This window comes from Ascidia mentula, chromosome 5 (assembly GCF_947561715.1).
Source record: "Ascidia mentula chromosome 5, kaAscMent1.1, whole genome shotgun sequence".
NCBI lineage: Eukaryota > Metazoa > Chordata > Ascidiacea > Phlebobranchia > Ascidiidae > Ascidia > Ascidia mentula.
The window spans coordinates 15,686,365-15,710,507 of NC_138570.1; the positions used below are offsets into that span (position 1 = coordinate 15,686,365).

The following is a 24,143-nucleotide window of genomic DNA, read 5'->3' on the forward strand; positions in this document are numbered from 1 at the left end:
TAAACTACAAATAATATAAATAAAATTGTCAGACCAGAAAAAGCCAAACTACAAATATTGCTTGGAAATGAAAATTTTAGAAATAAAAGTCAACCAACACCAACATTCACATAAATACTTTATTATTATTATTATATGGCAGGGATAGGCAAATTGTTTTTAGCATGACCCCCTAAAAAATTTCTAATGTCCTATGAAAATAATGACAACTTTACAACATAACAAGTAGTATCACTAATATAATGCTTTTGTTGCTGCCAGGCATATTGTAACTTAATAATCTGTTCTTCTGGTATATATAAAAACGTAACTTTATGCCGACGTAGTATCACTGCATGTGGTTCTGCTAGCCGCAAACTCAACGTAATAAACTTTGAAATAACAATTTAACATTTGCAAAATCATTGTATGACAACATAATGGAATGCCAGTCTGCAGAGTATGGCAGCTGCACCCGCAAGATTTTCTTCAACGTTTTTTGTTTGCATGCTAAATTTTTTACCAGAGGAATGTAGTACTCCAGTTAACAAAACTTTGAAAGCTGGTTACTCGGTCGCCCTACGAGGTAGTAGCATGATTTTTTAACACGTAAAACTTCATAGGCTGACCTTTCTAAAGATACCAAAATTATGAAACAAAAAAAAAATTGTCAACTAACATCCCTCTGGTAATTTTTTATGACTGCACACGAAGACACATGTTTCGCCATGCGAATGTCTAAACATAAAACAATTAAAAGAAAGACGTTTTATCATTTTCGTTGCACACGGGCTTAGAGGTCGTGCACGCGAAAAGATTTAGTCTTGCACGCCCGAGATCTCATCGGGAACTGCCATATTCTGCCGACTGGATGGAGTGAATGATATTTATTGGTGATAGTTAGGCTAATTGAGAGGAAATAAAAAACATGATGAAAGTGCTTTGTTTCATTTACACTCTCTGTGACCGAAAAACAGACAGTGATCAAGTCAGGAAAATAAGCAGCATTGCATATTATCTGCCGACTTAAAACTTTCTTGATAATGGACAAGGACAATGGTGATCCGTGATCCCTATGTCAGATTGGAAAGTTTGTTAATTGCGAGGACGATTGAAACGTTTTTCGCATGTTAATGCATTAGCTAATTTATATTGTGCGAATTATCGGCCGCGGCCGGTGGCCCTATATGCGGAATGCAGCTATGCTATGCCATAAAAACGTAAGCCCTTTGAAAAGAAGATAAAATACAATTTTTTCACGCCAAACTGACTTAACCTTTACTTCTTGCGTTCTTGCCTCAGACAGCAAAAAAACAACATAAACAAACGGTGGAAAATCATACAGAAAGGTTAACCTCTGAAAAGTTATTTGCAAAATGGATACGCGTTGTGTTAAAGTTCCATATATTTTAGTGACACGAATTATTGATTTCTATGAACATTTTATATAAATCTCTGTGGCAGCACAGGACAACTTTTGAAACAAAATAATAAACAGACATTTAAATAGCATTTAATGGTTATGATACATATTCATTTCTGGTAAAAAACTAAAGCAAATTGGTCTGAAAGAAACAATAAAGCAACAAAGCTACTTTACTGCAATCATTTAGAATGGTTATTCACATCAGCAAAAACAATGATTTGCAAAGTAATGCATGAAAGGTCTGGAATGGTCTTGACAGAAGGTTTGAAGGTCTTGCATCTCCGCGAACCCGACATCAAGTTGCCAAGCAAGCCTCCTTCTTGCACCACTGCTAGCTGCAGGTCCCATCACCGATGGTCTGTTTTTGGACCCAAGTTCAGTTTAAAATTAAAACCGAAATGAGTTCTGATCTGTTAGACCAGAAATGATGATCAGTGACACCAAATGGAGATCAGTTTACTTGTGAAATATATAGATATTAAAAACGAGGCAAAAACCTAGAGATAATTGCTACGATTGCGCGTTAAATTGATAAGTAGCATGAGTTGAAAGTAAAGCAACCGAGACAACTAGCGATGACGTCAGAAAGACGGAGTGTAAATATAAAAGAGTAGAAATTAAGCGGTTTCGAAACACCAAGTTTAAACAAAATATTAATAAACGTAGAATTATCGCGAGTCGAATTCCCTAATACGATATACACCATGTAGCCCTAATCATTTCAAAAGTCCCATGAGTGTGTTTGATCTTTGTTTTAAGTAACTTTAATTATTTTAAATGCATATGATGACCATCTGTTTCAACTCGGTAACATATGAAAAAGAGTCGACAGGTGTGCACTGCAGGCGGTTTTCATTCATAATTATGCAGCATATTTTACTAGATGCGTCATTTAGCAAAAGCACCAAGATAAAATAGGCTTTGATGAGGTAGCACACAGTTATAAAAAACGTGGTGTAAACTGTTAAAGCACATTTGTGATTGTTTTTTATGTGTTAAATGTTGTTTAGCATTGTAGGAGCTTTCTGTTGGGACCCCCGCTCTATAGCCAGACTATATACCCCCAACAATGACAACACAGTCCACAACAATTACAATTGTAGAAAACAACAATGAAAACACTTCTGTATTTGTCGAATGGGTCTTCGTCAGTACTTTGGTTTTAATCACGGTGTATCTGGAACTGGCTGCTGTGACCTACCAAATAACTTCAAAGCAAAGTGGTTTAATAGTGAATAATCGCTTGTGTTCCCTTTCGCACTTGTTTATTCTGGGCGCGGAGGCATTTATAGCAGCAGAAATTGGCATTCAAACGGATTCCATTGCTTTCTGTACAGTGGTGACCGGGGCAAGAACACTTTTCATCGCGTCATCAACCAACTGCATTTATCTATCTCTATGGCTGCGTCAGAATGCAGTTTTTGGAACAATTCCATCAGACCTACGTTGGAAAAAGTGGGCAATGCAGTTAAGCAAGCTTGTCTTAATCGGTATTGCGGTTTCAAGTGTGTTACAAGTGTTTGCTGCAACTATAGACCCCTCAGAACCAGTGTCGGGTAAAGGCTGTTTGAGACAACCAGGAACGTCAATGATCTTGTTGGCAGCTACAATAGGCTACCCCGTCTTTCAAGTTCTACTCTTGGTACTTCTGGTTTTACCAATGTCGAAGTATTACAGAAATCTAGTAGGCATTGATGCAGTTTATAAACGTTGCGCTTGTTCTGCTGCAGTTTGTTTTGTACTTGTGTTGACATCCGTGATATTGCTTGCGTTTATGCATTCTTTAATCGTGCGCTTTGATTGGTTGACAAAACCTATATTTGTGTGTTTTATTACTACTTTGCTGATCGGCATGAACTTGACTTTGATATACTCTTTTCCTGATTATAAAAAGCGTCTTAATCCGTTTTCCGCGATATTGTTGAAACGTAGGTCAGCAGTTAATACCATTTCCTTTGATCCAATGGACGAAAATTTTGTTCCAAAATCTAACAAAGCTACAACCTCCATTCCTATTTGCAAACCAGACGTGATTATCATTGACCTGGAAACGGAAAATTCAAAATAGTCAACCCCCAAATGATAAAATTGCTCAAAGAGAGATTGCACTTGACCGTTGTTACATCGACAAATTTTTTGAAAGTTTTGGATATTTTATATGACTGACGTCGTTATATGGAATGTAAATAAATCATGGCATTTTGAGGAATTTTTGGCGCATGTATGTAATGAACCACCCAACAGCCATCTGCGACTGCATCACAAAATATGGAAGGCACGATTCTTATCAAACTGTTGCTGATTTTGCATCAATTCTACTTGTCTCAATTTCCCGGAAAGTTATTTAATCTAGTGATCAAATTCTACATAGGCCTATATACGTTTGTAATAAATTATGAAAAAGGCTGCTAAAAACGGCGGCAAATATTTGCGACAACATATGTTGTCGGTAGAGTAGTCATTATACATACGCAGCATATGTGTTGTGGATTCGTATCGTTTTTGTAGGATTATATAGACCACCGCTCAAACATGGTTACTTACTTACCCCCACTTGCCACTAAAAGCATTTCAGTTTCACTTAGAGAAATAAGTTCTTGTCTTTGATATATTAAGCGATCTACCTATAAAATACACTGAATCCATTTTTACACAGAAATAGTATAAAAATAATTCACCAACTTCTGTGGTGCTTGGGATATATTGGCATTCTAGGAACGGATGCAGAAGCAAAACAATCAACCACGTGCGTTTTATGGAGTTTTGTGTTTTGTGTGCGATGGGTGGTTTTTGTATTTTGCCCCATATCTGTTCCTTATCCTCTTAACCGCGTCCAATAAACTACATTTTACTCTTAGGCGTTCTTTTGTTGTCTGGTATCAAAGGTTTATAGGCCTTGTGTGGTTTGGAAGCAACCATGATTCGTCATATGGGCGTTACGAACAAAAGCATTTCAGCTGTTAGGTTTTCTTGTTTCAATTCTGATGAAATAAGGTCAGTGTCACAATTGTTATTTTGCATAAAAAACAATTTTTTCAAGGAGTATTACCAGAACCTAGCCAAAAATTCGCTTTAGAAATATATTATATAGGTGTTCCAATAAAATGAACCACAATTTAATCCATAATGAAACTTTTGTTGAGTGATTTATTGTTTTATTGGGCAGAGAACTGAGTGTGAAGCATGTGGTCAATCCACACACACTAGATGCTGCTCTTAACCCCATGGAAGGTGGCTTGTATGACCCAGTGTTTGGAGCAATGAAGGATGATGTTTGTGCCACATGTGGACAAGGATCTGTGCAGTGTCCGGGCCACATGGGCCACATAGAGTTGCCTTTACCTATTTACCACCCCCTGTTTTTCAAGGTTAACTTGCTCTGAAATATGATAAACTATTTTGCCAATGTGGGGGTTGCTTTAATCCACATAAATTATGTACAGCTTTTACCAGTGCGCTACTGAACATGCATAATATCATGAGTTTTGTACTAGCCCAATAACAAACCATAGCCAATGTCAAACTCTTTTGAGAAAGCTGAATTTTAATTTTGGAAATTCATGTTTCCATTGCAAATATAGATATATACACATAAACAAAATTCCTATTCGTCATTTATGTTGTTTAGTGACATTGCTACAAATTAAATTTGATCTGTTATGCTTTTCAGACACTGACTTATCTCCTACGAGGGTCATGTATGCAATGTAAACGACTTCTTGTACCAAGACAGAAGTTGCTCTTACTTGCTTTTCAGCTTGAAGCAGTCAAAAATGGATTAGTCCAAACTGTCTTTGAATTAAAAGAAGCTGAAAATATGGTATATATATGTATATATACCTATAGCGCAGTAATATTTCATGCAAGGGCATGTTTGGCAGGATCACCCTACTGCGCAGGTCCTTGCTTGGCGATCACAGCTATCGTCGTATTGCGATCATTAGGTTTGCAGCCCAGGCATTGCAGCCAAGCCTGCAAACCTATACACCTATAGTGTTGAAAATTTTTTTGTTTCCATTTTTTATGACTCTTGGATAAATAACAAAGCATAATATTATTCAGCAACTTTTTTCAACTTTAAAACTTTTAGATAAAGATGTCAAGTGGAAATGTAAATGATAGTGTGACCAATATGGAGTTGCAAGATGCGCTACAAGAGGTTTTGGTCCAACAAAACAAGTTGAGACAATTTAACCGAACATCACAAGGTAATGAACTTCCTAAACGAAAATACATAACAATAAAAACTTTATATATATAGTATATATATATATAGTATAAACTTAGTGACAGGTGAGATGTATAATTTTAAACTATATGGTTATAGATGCAGAGGGTACAGCAAGAAATGCTGAGTCTCTTCATCTAGAACTCATTGCTGAATTTATTCGATGGATGGCAAAAAATGTTACCAGGTGTCCTCACTGTGGGTAAGTGATGTGCATTCAGAGTATTACTAATGCAGATTTTACCAGAAACAAAAATTTTATTGTTTCTGGACCAAATGCAAAGAAAAGATCCAACTAAATCAAACACATGTGTTAATTTTTGTTGTACAAACACTGTTTTCTATGATAAGCAATGTGGAGCCAATAATATGAATTTGTGTATAAGCTGCAGACAGATGGCCACTGTTTCGACCTAAAAGGTCTCATCAGTGCAGCTGGTGTGACTATAAGACGAACTTTGCAGACCAAACGTGTTTTCTATATTGCAGATGCAAAATTTTCAGATTTTTGCATCATATTTTAATTCATGCAGTAAGAGCTAAAATGACAAATGAAATGCAGACAGCCCCACCATTTGACCTATCATGTCCCTTTAGTACAACTTGTGACAGGGGATGGTCTACTGGTTAATGACATCGTAGTCAATATACTCGTTAAAAAAATCCATGACCAGGCAACTGGCTTCCAAACAGATTTTACCTGCACTGATTATATATATAAATATACCTGATATATCAAAACAGTGGCACTTTCTGCAGTTGACTTATCTTTATTGGCTCTTCTGTTCTCAAGTATTTTAGTTATTCCCAGCTAATTTTTGTGATGCTTTGTTTATGTTGGTTATTTGTTGTCCATTTCCATGACTCCATTTCTTTCTTAACAGTGCAGCTGTTTTGGCGTTAAGAACAGAACTTTCAAGTAGAGTTTATATTTTGGAAGGGAATGATAAGACCAACAAAGGCATGTTTAAGTATATTTTATATGTATTGATATTTTGTATTGATATTTTTTGCAAGGTATAATATTTTTTGTCAGTTTTTAAAATAAGGAAATGTCTCATTGGTTGTATTAGTATAAATGGATCATTACTGTTTTAGTGGAAGACATGTCCCAGACTTACATAACCCCATCTGATGTAAAACTGCACATAACAAAGTTATGGGAAAATGAAAAGAACTTGTTGTCAAGGATATTTGTTGCCATGTCTGATGCAGCTGGTGAAGAAAAAATGGAAAGTAAGTGTGGTAAATTTTGTTTCAGTAGCAAACTGACAAATCAATGACTAAACTAGCATTTCAGTTTTGCAAGGAATGTAAGTTAAGTTACTAATATTAAACCTGCGAAAAATGTAAAAAATAAAATATGTAAAAATTTTTATCATCAAATACACCAGTTTTCTTATTGGTGTGTTTTGTAGAGGAAACAGAACTTCCTTACAATTTACTAGCTTTGAACAATTTTGAGATAATAATACTCTAGTGCAAGTTTGCAATGATTTGCTGGTCATTTAATTAGTTGGTGCATATATATAAATTTAATAACGGTTTGAACTGTAGGTTAAAATCAGGACTGAAAACAAGTAGATTTATATTTAGGTGAAGAAACTGTAAAAACTTCTGCAACCAAAGCAGTTGATGTTTTGTTTCTTAGCATCTTACCTGTTCCACCATCCAGGTAAAAGAAAACATGTTTTAAACTAAGTTAATGTGTAGCCATATTAGAGTCATATTGCTAGACTGAACAGGGTTCGAATTAACAGTTCGCAATTCGCAAATTGTGAATCGTTTTTGGAGTTGTTGCGACCCGTATTTGAGATTAATGCGACGCAACATGAACAGATTAGAAGGCGACGCATCGTTCTTTATCTGTTCATTCGTACACACAACAAGCGCTGATGCAAACAACGTTGTTAACTTTTCTTCGCAATATCAGACTATTTTCTTTCAATCCTTGTATCTTGTCAAGTCTCAGTTGCGCAATAAATACTAACGGAAGTCAATGAGACGATGGCGATGTATTAGGAAACAAAGCAGATTAAGCAAAATTTAGGTATTGAAATTTAGGTTTTAAAGTTTTTGTGATACGTTTTTCACCGGTGATTCGAACCCTGCTGAAGTCCAAAATGTGACATCAACCAGCACATATATACAATTGCATATTAGGACCTGGCAAGTTGTGCCCTTGTGTATCAGTGTAACTTGACTACAATGAGCTCACTCTTAACTGGTGAGCACTCATAGTTCAATTGGTGGAGCATTGGCCACGTGTGCCCAAGGTCAAAAGTTCAAACCCTACCTGTCCTTACAACACTGCGATTCTTGTTCTATCATAGGCTGCAACATAAAATAAACAATTGTTTTCTGCCAGGTTTCGTCCCATGGGTACAATTAATGATAAATGTTTTGAAAGTCCACAGAGCACTGCTTATTCAAAGGTCAGGAATATATGTAACATTTTTTTGTAGCCTCACATTTCTTTAGCTTGTAATATCAGAGAAACTAGTTAAACACACATTTGTGGAAGTTTTTTTATTACTTAACTTAGTATATATTCTAATTTAGCAAAATTTGTCCTGTTATTTTTAATTGAAGCATAAGAAAAGAATTGGGAAGGTGATTTGAATAGATTCCCGATGTTTACTTTGCTTTGCAACTAAAACATATCTTATGAAATAGAGTTGCACTTTATTCAATTTGGTTTGTCACAAAGGTGCTTAAAGATTGTGTGATTCTACGGATGTTAGTTCGTAAACTTGGCAGAGGAGAGAAGGATATCACATTTGACGATGCTGAAGAAGATGTTACTAAAATGGGTGTCTATAAGATTAAGGTAAGCAATCATGATGATCCTGGTTCAGTAAAATGACCTTGTCTATTTATTTAAATGCACAATTAATACTTCAAATCTTTTTAAATTTTGTAGTGAATACCACCAGATGTTATTTTCATATATGTTTGTTTCAATATTTGCCAAAAACACAGAAATTTTGCCTAACAAAATCTCTTGAGATTATAAGAAATGTTTTTTAGGCGTTCAGTTACTTTTACAATACTGTAATTTGTACATAAGCAATATAGTCAATATTATTAAGGTATACGCCTAGCTATTTAGCTGGCAAGATCATCACCAGTCACCACGCTGCACTGGTGAGACCTAATAGCTTAAAACAGTGGCCCACGCCTCACTGTAATTTATGTAACACGGTAAACACAAAACTTGCGTAGATGGCGGAAAAGAGCACTAACCTTTTGTCTGCGATTCCGGGGAATACCCTTGCCGAGAAAATGGACAACGCGTGGCAACGATTACAGCAACACGTGAACATGTTGTTCGACTCCGATCTCGATAAATTGACGCCCGCCAACGCGAGTAAATCGCCTGGAATCAAACAACTTCTCGAGAAAAAAGATGGTAGGTTTAATGCATGGTGTTGTTTTCATTGGTTCTGTGAAAGCCTGTTTGTTTTGATCAACGTTTAAGGTCGTAGCTAAATTTTAAATGCTTTTGGTTGGATCGCAAACAGTATTGACCACCATTGTTTTTGATGTATATTTGCTTTCCGTTTATTTCTCCGAAGCACACTTGTTTTTACGTTGGTTAACTGCATGACATCCTGCCATGTATTAATTTACCCCTTAGAGGTCGCACGATGATCTTATGGGTCTCAAAGAGTGGCCAATGTCAAACAAAATTTCCCATGTACTATTTCACAACAAACGCCGTATGCTGGGCCAATGGACTCGTGAAGGCTTTTAGTCTTTTCACTAAAACTGTTACTATAAATTAGCGTATTTTCTTGGTTGTCAAAGCACTTCATATATAACTTGCTTCACTTATATAACACCGTGAAAAAACCTTCACTAATTGTGTGTTGAAATCTTTCAGGTTTATTTCGTAAGCATATGATGGGAAAGCGAGTTAACTTTGCTGCTCGTTCTGTCATTTCTCCCGACCCTTACATAGCAACAAACGAGATCGGGCTCCCCCTTACTTTCGCCACTCGGTTGACTTACCCCACCCCTGTTACGCCATGGAACGTTCAGATGCTACGGAGAGCAGTTATAAATGGACCTAAGGTTGGGATATGTTTTGCTATACTTATAATCGGGAGTGTAATAATATATAAGTGCCGATGAGTCTTGACCGACCATACTCTCATGCAAAAACTCGTAAGTCAGTAACAAGTTAGTTTTCACTGATACGCGTTCCGTTGAAAACTTCGTTGTTTTTAAGCGATACTGACGATTCACTTTCAAATGTGTCAAGTTTACGACCAGTTGTTAATCAATTGTTTTTGTTGATGTTAAACATGGGCGTAATAATTTAAGTCTCTAACTTTCGGTGGTACAAATTAAGTAAAGTACACACATAAATATACTTCTGCACAAAATTAAACATGGGCGTAGAATTCAGGTCTTTAAACCGAACTCTTAAAACAATCTCTCGACAATCTTACGGCAACAAAGACGTGGTATCTGATTTTTCAACAAGTCACAAAAGACCCAAAATTGTGCGGAAATATGGTGATACTTTACTTAATTGGTGCCACCGAAATTTGCTTGTTGGAAGAAATTAACCAAAACAATTCATCATAACGCATTGCCTTTTTACAAGGGTCTATATATGACAAACAGTCCTTACTCAGGTACACCCCGGTGCAACACACGTGATTTGCGGGGAACGTTCGGTGATGTTGAATCCTTTAAACCCAGCACAGAGGGAAGCTATAGCAAGGAAACTTCTTGCCACTGACAAGATGAACCCTGAAGATCCGTTCGAGCATTCGAAAGTTGTGATGCGCCACATTCAGGTACGTTATGTAACGCCTTTATATGCCACAAAGTTCACATGCATCGCAGCCAATAAAATCCACTTCTTCCCGACGATTAAAAGAGCAAGATCAAAAAATCAATTTCATGTGTGGTGACTTGCAACAGGCGCAGTTTGACGGTCCTACCTTGTCTTTTAATACAGCATGAAACATTACCACGTTCTTAAATATGACCCCATGAAATTTCCAATAAAGTAAATTGAGTGGTTGGTGTCAATCCATTTAGGTCTATGTACAGAAAACTACCCATATTTCTACAGACTGGGGACGTTATGTTGGTGAATCGACAGCCAACTTTGCACAAAGGTTCGATGATGGCACACAAAGTGAGAGTATTGCCTGGGGAGAAGACGTTGCGACTCCACTATGCCAACTGCAAGTCATACAACGCGGATTTCGACGGTATGTCTGTGTAAATTGTTGAGGTTTCCTATTAAATTGTTATCTGTCAGAAGTCGACTTTAGGACCTTTTCAAAATGTCAAATATTGTTGAGGATACACGTTATATTCCTGGAACTTCAATCAATTAAATAAAGTTGATTCGTAAAGACAGATCTGGTCACCGACCTGCACAGGATAATTTCTGTAGTAATTTTTGACATTTTCTCTAGTATATTGTGGATACTTATTTTTTTACCTTACGATATGCGTATTTAAGTTTAAACACTACATAATCGCTAGTTCTGTGGCCATCAAAACTCATTGCTTCTGTAATATATAGTGCGAAGTCTTTAGTTTTTTTACCCGAATGATGGCAATCAAAATATGCCGCTCTGCTTTCGACCTAGTATGACTATTTAAGAAATGTCCGTTGGGAGACCTGATTACTATGGTGAAGCAATTTCAGATGTAACAACTCTAATTGTGGTTTTCTCATCCGCATCTTACACCAAACAATGTTTTTTTCCCTAAACAGGTGATGAGATGAACGCACATTTTCCACAAACTCAACCTGGCAGATCGGAGGCTTACCAACTGATGATCACCGATAAACAATACCTGAGCGGGAAAGATGGGAAACCATTAAGTTGTCTGATTCAGGACCACATGGTGGCGGGTGTGAGCTTGTGTTTGAGAGGAAGGTGATACTGAATGTTCAGTTTGTAATTAGCAAAACATTGCTTGGAAGTTTCAGACAGTTTCATTTGACAATGTAAACAAGTTGCTCTTTTGTTTTGGAAAACTTTTTTCCAGTCAAGGGTGCCAAATAACAGTTGTGCGTTGTTGTTGGTTCAAATCTCTAGTGTTTTTTAAATATATATATATATTTTAATTAAACGCTATATACCATCAAATTTTGATGACCATTTACCAATATTACCATTCAGCAACAGGGTTTCTTACCACAATATATAAAAAAATGATTCTTCTTGCCAAACATTAAAATCTTCTAAATCTGTGTAGATTTTTCACTCGGGAAGCGTACCAGCAACTATTGTACAATTCCTTACTACATCTTCCATACAAGATTAAATATGTTAAGCCTTCAATACTCAAGCCACAAGCTATGTGGAGTGGAAAACAGGTGTATATTTATTTTAAATAATTCGATACAATTGGATGTGGCCCGAATCTATCCATGTTAATTGCTATGTTTGGCAATATCTGCATGATGTTTCATGTACAACTGCATATTTCTATTCTTGCCAATTTATTGGTTTTGTTATTTATCTTTCAAGTGATTCGTTGCACCTATTTGCATTGCTGTTTTTAGAAGATAGTTTCCTGTTCTTAAAATTTTTTGTTCATTTATATCTCTGTTTTGACAACTATTTGTAATTTCAAAGCTTCGAAAGACAATTGAAATAAAACAAACTTATCAACAGTTAATAAGCACCCTTTTGATGAACATTATTCCCGATGGCCTCCCCTTCATCAATTTCCAAGGGAAGTCGAAGATTGGACCCAAACACTGGAAGAAGTTGGATGAGAGGGATCCGGCGATTGGGACAATTGGTGGAATCGATATGTGTGAATCTACGGTGAGTCTTATATTGCAAAACCTTTTGGTTGTTATCGTTATAAACGCTTAAAATTCCCCCCATGTAAAATCTTGGTGTTAAACTGTTGCGTTTTATTTTGATTAGGAAGATAGTGCAAGGTTTGTCCTGCAGATTCGTTACCTCATTTTTAAACATATTATCTCGGAATTCTGAGATTGCAGAGACTGTACTGCAAAAAGCATTGACAAGTTTAATTATTTAAAATACGTTACGCATGCCATCGTCAGTTCAAAATTGGCGTGGTTTGTCTAATTCCACAGTTATATAGAACTGAATGACGTCATAGATCCGTTAAACAATCAGTTGCTGTAAAAAAATCTGTCACAAAAGTCACCAATGCAATATTCAGGTGATAATACGCGGAGCCGAACTGCTCTGTGGTATATTGGATAAAGCGCACTACGGTGCAACGGAGTATGGTCTTGTGCATGCTGTGTATGAACTCTATGGCGGAAAGACGAGCGGAAGTCTGCTTACTTGTCTGTCTCGACTTTTCACCGCTTTCCTACAGCAGTACAAAGGATTCACACTGGGTGAGGTTTAGCGAAACTGAGAAAAAAATCATTGCACACGGATTGCATTACCGACGAATGAAATATTGACCCCTACAAAATTCATGAAGGTTATCGAGTCAGGCGCCCTATTAACGTGGTTTTGAAAATGACGCTTGATTAGGAAAGAACTAACAACGCATTTATGAATATTTCATATGTATATATTAAAGTTAATATTTTTGTGTATATCTCCAAAATCACCTACACTGTATATTCGTAAATACGCATATCTGGCTAACCATTACGAGTCGTCATGAAACAAGACCCACTAGTATTAGTTGTCATGACGTGGTTAAATTAACGTAAAAACAGTCTTGTAATCCACAAAACTACGTACAGGTGTTGAAGATATTTTAGTGATACCAACTGCAGACGAAGGTAGGCGAGAAGTCATTGAAGCTACAAAGAACGATGGAATGAGAACGGTGGCAAAAACCCTGAATGTTAAAAACAAGCAAGATGTCGATGGTAAAAAAAACACTTTTAACATAATATTTTTCTTTCGGTACCAACTCTTTTTTCAACTTGAAAATATCGACTAATTATATCTACAAGAGCCCAATTGTGATTTCCGTTATAGAACTTGGGCATTTTAAAAAAGTTACAAAAATTCATGCATTATATACCGTAATGCCTATTTTAGTGTCGGTAAACAAGACATTTATAACGAAAACCTCTCAAGACCTATTTTCGTATTTTCACCATAGTCTTTGCCTTGTACAAAACTGTACGTGGAACTAACAACCCATCATGTCGCTCTTCGCAATGATTACCATTAAAATATTTTCCTCACGATATCATCCTATGTTCCTGCAATACTTAATTTGCATAACACAAGCAGAAACTTCGAAGTTTTTAATATTTTGAAATTGTCTTCGCAGAGGTGACCGATGCATTGTGGGATGCTCACGTGAGGTCGAGAAATCCGACCAAGAAAGAAGATGGCGACAAAATGGCGGCGGTCGATCACGCCATGAAGAGCGTCAGTAATTCGGTGAACGACCGGATAGCCGGATGGTGTACAGGGAACGGACTCCTCAAGACATTTCCTAAGAACAACCTCCAACTGATGGTTACGTGTAAGAATGAACCCACAGCTTTGTAGATGTATTTTGTACAAGATCATAAGTTGTATGTGTATTTATTGGCGTAAAAACATGAGCAGTCCAGTGCAAGTTACTACAAAAAAATATGGCGAAATATTAAATAACATATATTTTATAATGGCTTGGGTTGCAGAAATTCTGTGTAAAGCTTCCATGAACTTTATTGTGAGATACGTTTTACAGGTTGATTGGTAAAGGTAGATAAGACTGCCCAAACGAGATTTTGATTTGTCACCACTAACTGCATATCCTGTAGCAACAAATTGCGAACGCGGCGTCTGGTCAACCACAAATAATTATTTTGCAGCTGGAGCAAAGGGGGGTGCGGTGAATTGCATGCAGATTTCTTGCCTGTTAGGCCAGATAGAATTGGAGGGACGGCGACCCCCCCTGATGCCCTCCGGGCGGTCACTCCCTAGTTTCAAACCCTACGACACAACGTTGCGCGCCGGCGGCTTTATCTCACAAAGGTAAAAAAAACTCCTTCCTGAATGGAAATATTCGGTACAGAATCCCTGTATCCCTTTATGGAACACATAGAGACAACAGGCGTTTCAAAGAAAACAAACTTTTTTTCTTCCTATAATGGAAATACATAAGCGAAGTTCACGACGTTTTCTTGTGTACTTGCGATTGTCGGGTGTGCTCTATGTTGCAGGAAAAGTTTTATCGTCCCTGTTTTGCCTTGACCGTCCCGAAAGTGGACTTACTGTTGAGTTTTGCTGTTTTTTTTTAATTTGTTATTTTTATTGCTATTCTTTTGGACGGAAACTGAGGATGCCAATATAAATAGATATTTGTGTTAAAAACACTGGCGCTGATCGTCCTTTACTCCTTTTGGAGTCTCAGGAATATAATGGAAATATATAAATCACTAAATGTTGCACTCGGTTTTTGTATTGTTTTTTGCAAGAATTTCGTTGCTATGCACTAACTTGTTTACAGACAAAAGATCTTTTGTAAACGTCACCTTGTTTTTACAGATTTTTGACAGGAATTCGTCCGCAGGAATATTTTTTTCACTGCATGGCTGGACGGGAGGGTTTGGTTGATACAGCCGTCAAAACCAGCAGATCAGGTTACTTGCAAAGGTAAATTAAAGAACATATTTTTGAAAACACGGAAAAGGTTTCTAAATTGTGACGTTTGAGTGTGGAATGTATCTTTTGGGTGCAATTTACAATAGACAGGTTTATGTCATAAGTTTTTTTTAAAAAAATTTTGTTTGAAATCTCAAGCTCAAAAAATATGTTTTAATTTAATACATTTTTAGGTTTAATGTCTTTAATTTGTTTGTGTGGCGAGGTAGGTCAGTGCCTTTTTGTCTCATTTTGAAGCATTTTTGCAGATGTTTGATAAAGCACTTGGAAGGGTTGGTTCTTTCTTATGACATGACAATACGAGATAGTGACGGAAGCGTGGTGCAGTTTCTATACGGTGAGGATGGAATCGATGTTGCCAAGTCCTCCTACTTACAACAGAAGCAATGCGATTTCGTGGTCAACAACCTTGAGGTTTGCGTCAATTTTGGTGAAACGTTTGTTTTTCTAAAAATGTTTACGAAAAATGTTTTTTTTTTATAGAATCCGCATAATAGTTAATGAACAACTTGTTGCGTAACCATTTTCTTACAGGGAAAGGCTGAAGCTAAGATTTTCCTTACTATAACGTTATGCCATTGTGCGGACGTTTCGCACGCAACTGTGTTCATTATTAGTGCAGACGGCGAAACTCCATCCAATCTGAGCTGAAACATTGTTGGTCGACTTTTGTTTACGGCATTTTTAATTTTGAAAACCTTTAAATCAAGTAAATAGCTGTCGTCATGTTAATGTCTGGGCAAAAGCAGAGGTTTCTTTTTGTCCTAATTTTAAAATCTTTCCTAAAACGCACGTATATTGGCCGTGACGAAATATTTTGGGAAACACTGTTATGATAACCACTTGTTGTACTTGTAGGCAATAGAGAAACAACTTCCCACCCTCGAGGTAATTTCCTCAGTAACTGACGTCACCACTGGACCAAGAAAAATAGCGAAATTTGAGAAAGCGAGAAAAAAGAGAAACAAAAAACTGCGGAAGTGGGGAGGAACACAGAGAAGGACTTCCGGGTTTTTGAACTTTGTTAACCACAGTGACGTCGCCGACAAAACGTTAAAAGGACCCGTAAGTAGGATTATATTTTTTGTAATTTATGTTTAAAGCTAAATCTAACCAAAGTGCCAGTGTAGAAAAAAATTTCCCTTGTCATGTACTGTCCAAATGCAAAAGTACAATTAGTGATTATAAGAAACATATTTTATGCCACCATTTCTGTCTTTCAAAATTAATGTTGAAAGGTTCTGTCATCAAACAAACTTCCTTCAAACAAGAAATAAACCAAGTCTGACGTTTTTTGAAGTTGTACACGATGTGGCGAAACCTCAGCCAACCGGAGCGTGAAAAGTTTTCCAAAAAATCGAGTTATCGCCTACCGGACCCCGTCGCTTCCCTCTATCAACCGGACAGATATTTCGGGTCGGTATCGGAACGGTTTCACGACGAAACGAAGCAATACATCTCAAGAAACCCCATGAACTTGCCCAAGACACAAACCTCAAAGAAGAAAAAGCTACCTTCCTTGGAAAGGTGACCGCACTGAAATTTATAAATGGCAGAATGAACTAAATCAAGGGTATACTATACAAATAGCCCTTAGATTTTAATTAGCGACCCCAAGCATTTTGACCGTCCTGCAAGCGTCATTCCGTTTACGATCACAATGTCATATTGATAAAATGTTGAACTGATGGCAGCAATCTCGCGTTAATATGCAGCATTTCTCCTTCTTCAGTAGACTGAAACATAGTCATTTTATAAATCACACAATCAATTCATCTAAACCAGTGCGTTTGCCAAGTGGCGCTGAGAAATATTGGTAGCTCAGAATTTATTGTTCACAGCTATGATATGACGTTGTTTTTATAAAAAAATTATTTTTGTGAAACACTGATATGAACGGAAAAAGCTTAACGAAGATCAGCTGAAAAGCTAACTTTTTAACATCTACCTTTACCATCAGACTTGAAACGTTGTTGAAAATTCGATACCAACGTTCCCTATGTCATCCAGGCGAGGGGGTAGGGTTGTTGGCGGCCCAAAGTATCGGAGAACCTTCCACGCAGATGACTCTCAACACTTTCCATTTCGCCGGCCGTGGTGAGATGAACGTAACTCTGGGAATTCCCAGGTAAGAGTTAAAAAAATATTTATTTCGAAACTTAACGATCCTACGGCACCCGGTAATGGTTTTATCGGTGTCCTTGCAGTTTTAATTTCTGTATTTTTTTTATATTGTGGTCATCAGCGCATAATAAGATAATTTAAAGTCACCAAGATTTTAGTTCGTTCTTAAATCTAGTCACGTCACATATGTAAGCAGTAAGGAGCCAATTACGCAAATTTTTTTTTATTTTCCGACATTTTAGGTCTTAACTAAGAATTTCTTGCGATTTTTGCTCTGTATTTAAAATTGTTCACGGAAACAAACTCTAACGGAAACTTTCAGTTTAAACGCCCATTGTAACTGTGTGTCTAAAATAAGTCAAATTTGAACCAGTTATAAAGCAAATCATACATTTTACAAATACCAACGTTCAGTCACCGAAGAAAGATGCAATAAAAATCCTTCGCGACCTGAAAGAGTAATACTTCAAACAAAACCTGTATTTTTCAACAGGCTGCGTGAAATTCTTATGGTCGCCAGCAAACAGATTAAAACTCCGCAAATGGCTGTTCCTGTATTTGAAGGAAGAGAAAAAAGAGCAAAACGATTATGCAAAGAACTCACAAAAGTCATGCTGAGTCAGGTAAAATAGCACTATAGTGTACTAAGCATGTTCAACAGATTTATGGCACATATCTCTGTACAATTTGCCGGTTTGTTTTTAGTTTTGAATTTATTACTAGAATGTTTTGAAACAAACTGTTTTCACCAAATATTAACAAGACAAATTGACTTAACCCGCCTTAAAATTTTGCTTGAAATTCAAATTTACTCTTTCATTTTTTTATAACAAACAAGCCATATATATCAACCACCATACATAGTCTGATACAATCTACTCTTTTCAGAAGATGCCACTGGCTTCCAATAGATGAAATTAAATTAAATTGATTCCTGTCACACGTCAATACTCTTAATGTGTTTTAACCCAAATTGTGATGCCTTGCACAGGTTTTACACAAGGCAAATCTCGAGGAAACGCTCGTGGTTGAGGAGTCGCGGCGGAACAGACGGTTTGTGATCGAAATGCATTTTCTTCCCGATAAAGAACTTGCCAAAGAACACGCGCTGTCACGTGACCACGTTATAAGACACGTCGAGAAACGGTTGGTGAAGTTTTCCCAAACGCTGTATATATAGTTTACATTCGATTTGCGAAGTTTGACGGGAACTAGATTGAGTTTAGCCGCACGAGTCTTAAACATATCTAACTAAGTGGGTCAAAAATTGAGTGGGCCAATTGCACTTCGTTGGCTTTTTAACGCTCGACCAAAAAGTGAACTCAATTTTTTGGGGGTTTTGCCCAAATGTTTGAGGTAATTTGATTTTTTATTTTATTTTGTAATCTTTCCTATTTCCTTCAACTTGTTAACACAGTAAGATTTTTCGAACTTCATGTTATTTTGCAAAGCCCCAAATAGTTTCAGATATTTAACAACAAAAACATCTTAATTTCTAGATTTTTCCGCGCCCTTTTCTTTGCCCTGAACAAGCGACTTTCCCAGGCTTCTGAAGACTCATTATTTATTGAACAGAGAAGAAGTTTAAATCGAACTTCGAACGAGGAAGATATTTCAGGCGAACAGGCAAGTGTCAAATCTATCGTTTAATATCACTGATCAATCACATGACCTGGTGTTTGTTTTGCAGTAAATTTCCTTTGTAACTCCCGTATTGTCCCCAACTCTTTCTTGTATGTAAATGCATTTGAAACCAACCATCTTTTATTGTGTTAAGTTGTCACGTGATTTGACCTGCGGTATTTGCTTGCTTCTTGTACGGCAAGTCAGTATAATCAGTTACTGTTAGCACTGATGATAAAAGCAGCATAGTGTTCAAAACGTTTACTTCGTATCCATGCTTAAAAGTTGAAACTTCAACATCCAAACCTTAGCTTAAACATCCACACATTGTATTCATTGATAGCCGACGTTCTAGTTGTATTTTATCCATCATTTGCAGATGCATGGCAAAATTAATTGTGGTAATCCTCTTGGGGCGTTGTTTTCAAATGCCTTTATACGTTATAGGATGACGTACCTGTTGAAGATGACGTAGTTGTTGATGATGAAGCAGCTAGAACTGATGACGTGGATTACGAAGATCAAGATAGTAAGTATTTACATGATTATGATATTCACATGATAGTAAGTTGCCACGTGACAGTAATATTCACATGATAGTAATACTCACATGATTGTAAGCATGTGTTCACAGCATGATAGTAAGTATTCACATGTATTTGTAAAAACGCATTTTCCCTTAGTTGTGACATAGCGTGACGAAAATCAACCGGTTCTTTGTATGTGAATTGTAAAGACTTATCTAAGAATTAGCGTCAGCCTGTGTCTTGAACTTTCCATTGGTTAGTTTCTTTTGTGTTGCTGCCAGGCGTTGTAACTTTTAAGAAACTGTTTTTCTTGTGAAAGTAACGTAGATTTTCACCAACCTTCCGTTTTCTTCGTTCAGATGTTTCTGAGGAGGCAGAAAGTCCTGATACGATGGAGGTTGTTGATGAGAACTTACAGGAATCTTCTTTCAGCGTCGAACAAGAGCAGGGTACTTAAACTACAAACTGTTATTTTCTGAATCACAAATTAGTAAAATGTGATTAGACTAAATTAAAAAAAGCCCTTTTCCAACTCTTGCAAAGGCCTTGTTTTAATATATTAGTACGAAAAAGGTGTAGGATACGATATAGTCATGTTAAAAACGGACCTCGCTCTTTTAAAACTAATTTTATGTTTTCCTTTGTGTTATACATTATCGCAATACTTAAAAATTTTGACGTGTTGTGTTTGTAGTAGAAGAAGATTTAGGCCCGATATCGGCTGTGGAAGAAGCGAATGCGCAAGTTCGAATAAGTGGCGTAAAAAATATGGGCATGGGTCAGATCGAAGTGGAAGATTATCAGTACGATATCAGGAACAACAGCTGGTGCAAGGTATGGACTTAGGCGTATTTTGTTTATTTAAAGGATTTTACAGTGAAAAAACTCAAACCAGTTTTTTGATTACCCAGGATTTAGTTGTTACTTTGCCACACTGCAAAACTAACAAGGTATTTGCTGTTTTATTGAACACACATAGGGGTATTTTTGTCGGCGGTGTCACGTGGAAACGATTCCCAAACGAAATAAACATGTGTCCGCTTTAATCTTCCAGGGCTGCCACTGAAAAGGAATGTGATGATTTTCCCCAAACGAAACTACATTTTACAGATATTTCGTCATTGTTGTCCTATGTTTAGTCGTTTCGCGATGTGAGAATAGTAGAAAAATAATGTTGAATAAACACAGGAAAAGCGACACTGAACCTTGTTCGAACCAAATGATATTAAAAATTAGGACGACTGTGGCTCAAGTAGCTTAAAAATGCCAAGAAATAAGGACTTCATGTTTTTAGTCGTTTTGCGATGTGTAATAGTAATGTTGAATAAAAAAGGAAAAGCCAGAAGTAAACCCTGTGGCTTAAACAGCATCAAAATGCCCAAAAGTAAGGACGCCCAGTCGCAAACAAGACAAATGTTACAAATTACGTCGGTATGGCAACCCTGACTATAACGATATGTTTAGTTTTCTCAGCGACCAGTACAAAGTAAAACGTTGCCATCGTTTAAATTAGTGCTTCCCAACCTTTTTCAGTTCGCGACCCACTTTTAATGCAAGTTTTATTGTGCGACCCACAATGAGATATGACCAAACGAACAGAAAACAATTATAATGCAATAATTTCGTGATCAAATAGAAAACTGTAACATTTAGAAATGCTTCGTGACCCACTGGTTGGGAAGCACTGGCCTAAATAACCGAACAAAAAAACAGTCAACAAGTAAAACTCAAACTTAACGTTTTCAGGTGACGCTGCTAATGCCACTGACGTCAGTGCATATTGACCTGGTGTCACTCATGCGTGACCAAGCTGCCCAGACGCCGATGAGAAAGGTAAAGGGGATTTCCCGATGCATCTTGGTCCCGGTTCAAGACAAAGCGGCGGCGGATGAGGGCAGAGTTAACTTCACGGTGGAGGGCGTCAACTTTTACAAGATGTTTGAGAATGAAGATGTGAGTTGTGTTTTGGGGATGTTCGTGTGTGTTGATTCCTAAATCGAACGGTCCAAGTTTCAATGCGATGAGTCCATGTTTAAGGCGGGATGTTGGTATTTATTACCATTTGTATTCACAGAGTTTAGACGTTGCGCGGATCTATTGCAACTGCATTCATTCGGTTGCTGACATGTATGGAATTGAAGCTGCCAGGACGGTGATTGTGAAGGAAATAGCTGGTGTGTTTGCGGCATATGGTAAGTCTTATCACTTCAAAAAGACACAAGCTGTATTTTGTTGCAAAATGCACCTTACACTCTCACATTTAGGATTGCCGATGTTCAATTAGGGGCTTCCTATTTTATTTCTGGCTTGTGACATTTCTTCTGATAAATGTAAAATCAAAAGCTTCGAAAGATTTTTCACAGCATTTCTCTATCATACTCTGAATTCCTGTTTGCAGGCATCGAAGTTGACCCCCGGCACCTAAGTCTTGTTGCCGACTACATGTGTTTTGAGGGAACGTACAAACCTTTCAACCGTCTCGCTTTGGAAAGTTGCGCCTCGCCTTTGCAGCAAATGAGCTTTGAGAGCACAATGAAGTTCTTGAACAACGCTGCGTTATTCGGTGCGTACACTAGGCTAAGATTCTTATACTAAAATGCTGTATCCGAAAAGGATATATGCTGTATAAGCATTTCAGCCAATAATGTTTTTATTATTATAATGCGCTGCAGACAGGACCACTGAGTGACGACCAAGTGGAACTGATGAGATTTATTTGGGCGAACAGTGGCCCTGTCTACAACTCACTAAATAAATAAACTTGCTGGTAGCACAAATTCAGCCTCACACGTGAAAGATAATTCGAGGCATTTGCAACCTGTTGGATATTAATTATTGTGAACATGCTCACAATATACAACACTAAATCGAACAAGAAATCAATGAAAATATCGTACACCGTGTCACCTTTTGACACATTCAAGCAACATGACATTAAAAACAAAATGTTTATGAAGTTGATAACTATAACGCTAAATTGTGTTGTTAGGTTTTGAGACAGTACTTTTGACCGCTATCAAATCACTTCTTCCAAAGCGTTCCTTCACCAGTTGCGTTTGTTTGTTTGAAAAAAAATCAATACGATTTACGGCTTGCTTAGCAGCTGTAGAGCTTTTTTTTCAATACGATTTATGTGTTTTTTTTTACGAAGGTTTGACCGATCATCTCCAGTCACCATCTGCACGTATCGTGACCGGGCAGGTTGTTAAGGGTGGTACAGGCCTCTTCACGCTTCACTACCCACTTGCTAAGTATCTGTGACGTGTCATAACAGTGGTTACGTCATGCGTTTCATTCAAGTTGGATGCAATATAAGTTTTAATGTATTTGCGTTGAATCTCCATTGCGTTATTTTGGTGACGTCGGATTGTGATGACGTATTTGTTGATCGGCGAAACGTTCATTTTGTCACTGTTTTATACGCAGTGATTACACTTTCTTCTATTTACGTGTATTTCGTTGGTTCTTCATACTGGTGTGAGGTTATTCCTCAAGTAATAAATGTTAAGATCCAAGTTCAAGAAAAGCCGTCTCACACGGGGGTCGCCTAAATGCAAAAAATTTTTTGCTCCCGCTGTTAAATTTGTTTGCAGTCTTGGTGTCGGTAAACAGCATACAGTTGTAATAAGAACAATAGAATCGATAAAAATTCAAATTAGTTGTTCGGTAAATAATGTAACGGCAGGTGTGTAGTTCGTACCGCCATGGCTCAGATTCATAACAATATTCCTATGAGCGTAGTTTTGAAACATCCATCTGCATGTGTTGAATTATGCAAGCTGGCTATACGATGTGACGCAAACAAAATACGTTTTGTCAATTTTGTCACGAATCCTCTTTAGTTTGTCCATAATCAATAACTGCTTCCGTCAGTAGGAAATATTTCTGTGTCGGTTCTGTTGAGCCTTCGTATGTGATGTCAGCAGTAGGCTACTTAACCACCTGTCATATCGGTCGCTGGCCAAGTTAACCAGTCGAAAAAAAAACGGTTGAATCGTAACAGAAAACACACCTGCCACTACCGTTAGAAACTATTGTTAGAAAGGATTCCATGAGTCGATGGTGAATAGAGTGGAAAGTTGAGAAGGTTGTATCGGTGAGGGTGAATGTGCAAGATTAGGTTTTTCATTAAAATGACAGAAATAATTGCAATTTTGATAAGTTTCGGCATCAACGCGTGCGTTGGTCCAGTCAAGACTAAAAGCCAAGTGAAGTTCGTAAAGTAAATTCTTGCATTTTCCAATTAATTATTTCCTATTTCTGCAGCAACTGGGGGCTCTGCTTTGTAGAATTTTATAATTAATAACTCTATGCTAAAGTCATATGGAAGGTCGCAGTGAGGCAATCATCATTGCGGAGTGGGTTCTTGTCACAGTAACGTTGGCGGTTATATTGTACCTAACTCTAGCAAGCGTGTTCTACCAAGTCTACTCAAGACAACGAGGACTGAGACAGAGCAGCAACTTGAACATTGCCTCCTGTCTGTGTATCTTGATATGTCCTTTTTTGCTCATGTGGGAATTGGCTCAAGATCCACTAAATGACTCGAAATGCAAACGAATAACCGATTTCCAAATCTGTGTTTTGATGGGATCCCATTATTTTGTTTACGCTTCTTTATGGCATCGTCAACACTCGGT

At 37.3% G+C, this 24,143-nt stretch overlaps 1 protein-coding gene across 1 annotated transcript; it reads left to right on the forward strand.

Moving 5' to 3' along the window:
- The first annotated feature begins 4,261 nt into the window (after window positions 1-4,261).
- LOC145903957 (DNA-directed RNA polymerase I subunit RPA1-like) lies at window positions 4,262-23,011 on the forward strand. The gene is made up of 36 exons (XM_082992154.1): window positions 4,262-4,399; window positions 4,572-4,773; window positions 5,076-5,225; window positions 5,496-5,613; window positions 5,733-5,835; window positions 6,518-6,594; window positions 6,732-6,869; window positions 7,230-7,308; window positions 8,002-8,068; window positions 8,344-8,448; window positions 8,859-9,045; window positions 9,520-9,710; window positions 10,280-10,444; window positions 10,726-10,867; window positions 11,383-11,548; window positions 11,871-11,991; window positions 12,293-12,448; window positions 12,819-13,002; window positions 13,363-13,491; window positions 13,905-14,102; window positions 14,437-14,599; window positions 15,113-15,220; window positions 15,478-15,643; window positions 16,088-16,267; window positions 16,530-16,756; window positions 17,190-17,357; window positions 17,847-17,976; window positions 18,345-18,499; window positions 18,853-18,979; window positions 19,424-19,505; window positions 19,863-19,952; window positions 20,198-20,337; window positions 21,250-21,456; window positions 21,578-21,695; window positions 21,902-22,066; window positions 22,655-23,011. Exons 1-36 carry the CDS (start codon window positions 4,323-4,325, stop codon window positions 22,762-22,764), a joined length of 5,091 nt encoding a protein of 1,696 aa, XP_082848280.1. The 5' UTR covers window positions 4,262-4,322; the 3' UTR covers window positions 22,765-23,011.
- Window positions 23,012-24,143: the final 1,132 nt, after the last annotated feature.

Bases quoted from the DNA above. Each gene is read 5' to 3' on its own strand.
- LOC145903957 (XM_082992154.1), top strand. From the start codon at position 4,323: ATGATTCGTCATATGGGCGTTACGAACAAAAGCATTTCAGCTGTTAGG. The intron at 7,309-8,001 runs GTAAAAGAAAAC...GTTTTCTGCCAG, and splicing joins TTACCTGTTCCACCATCCAG to GTTTCGTCCCATGGGTACAA. The intron at 18,980-19,423 runs GCAAGTGTCAAA...TATACGTTATAG, and splicing joins AAGATATTTCAGGCGAACAG to GATGACGTACCTGTTGAAGA.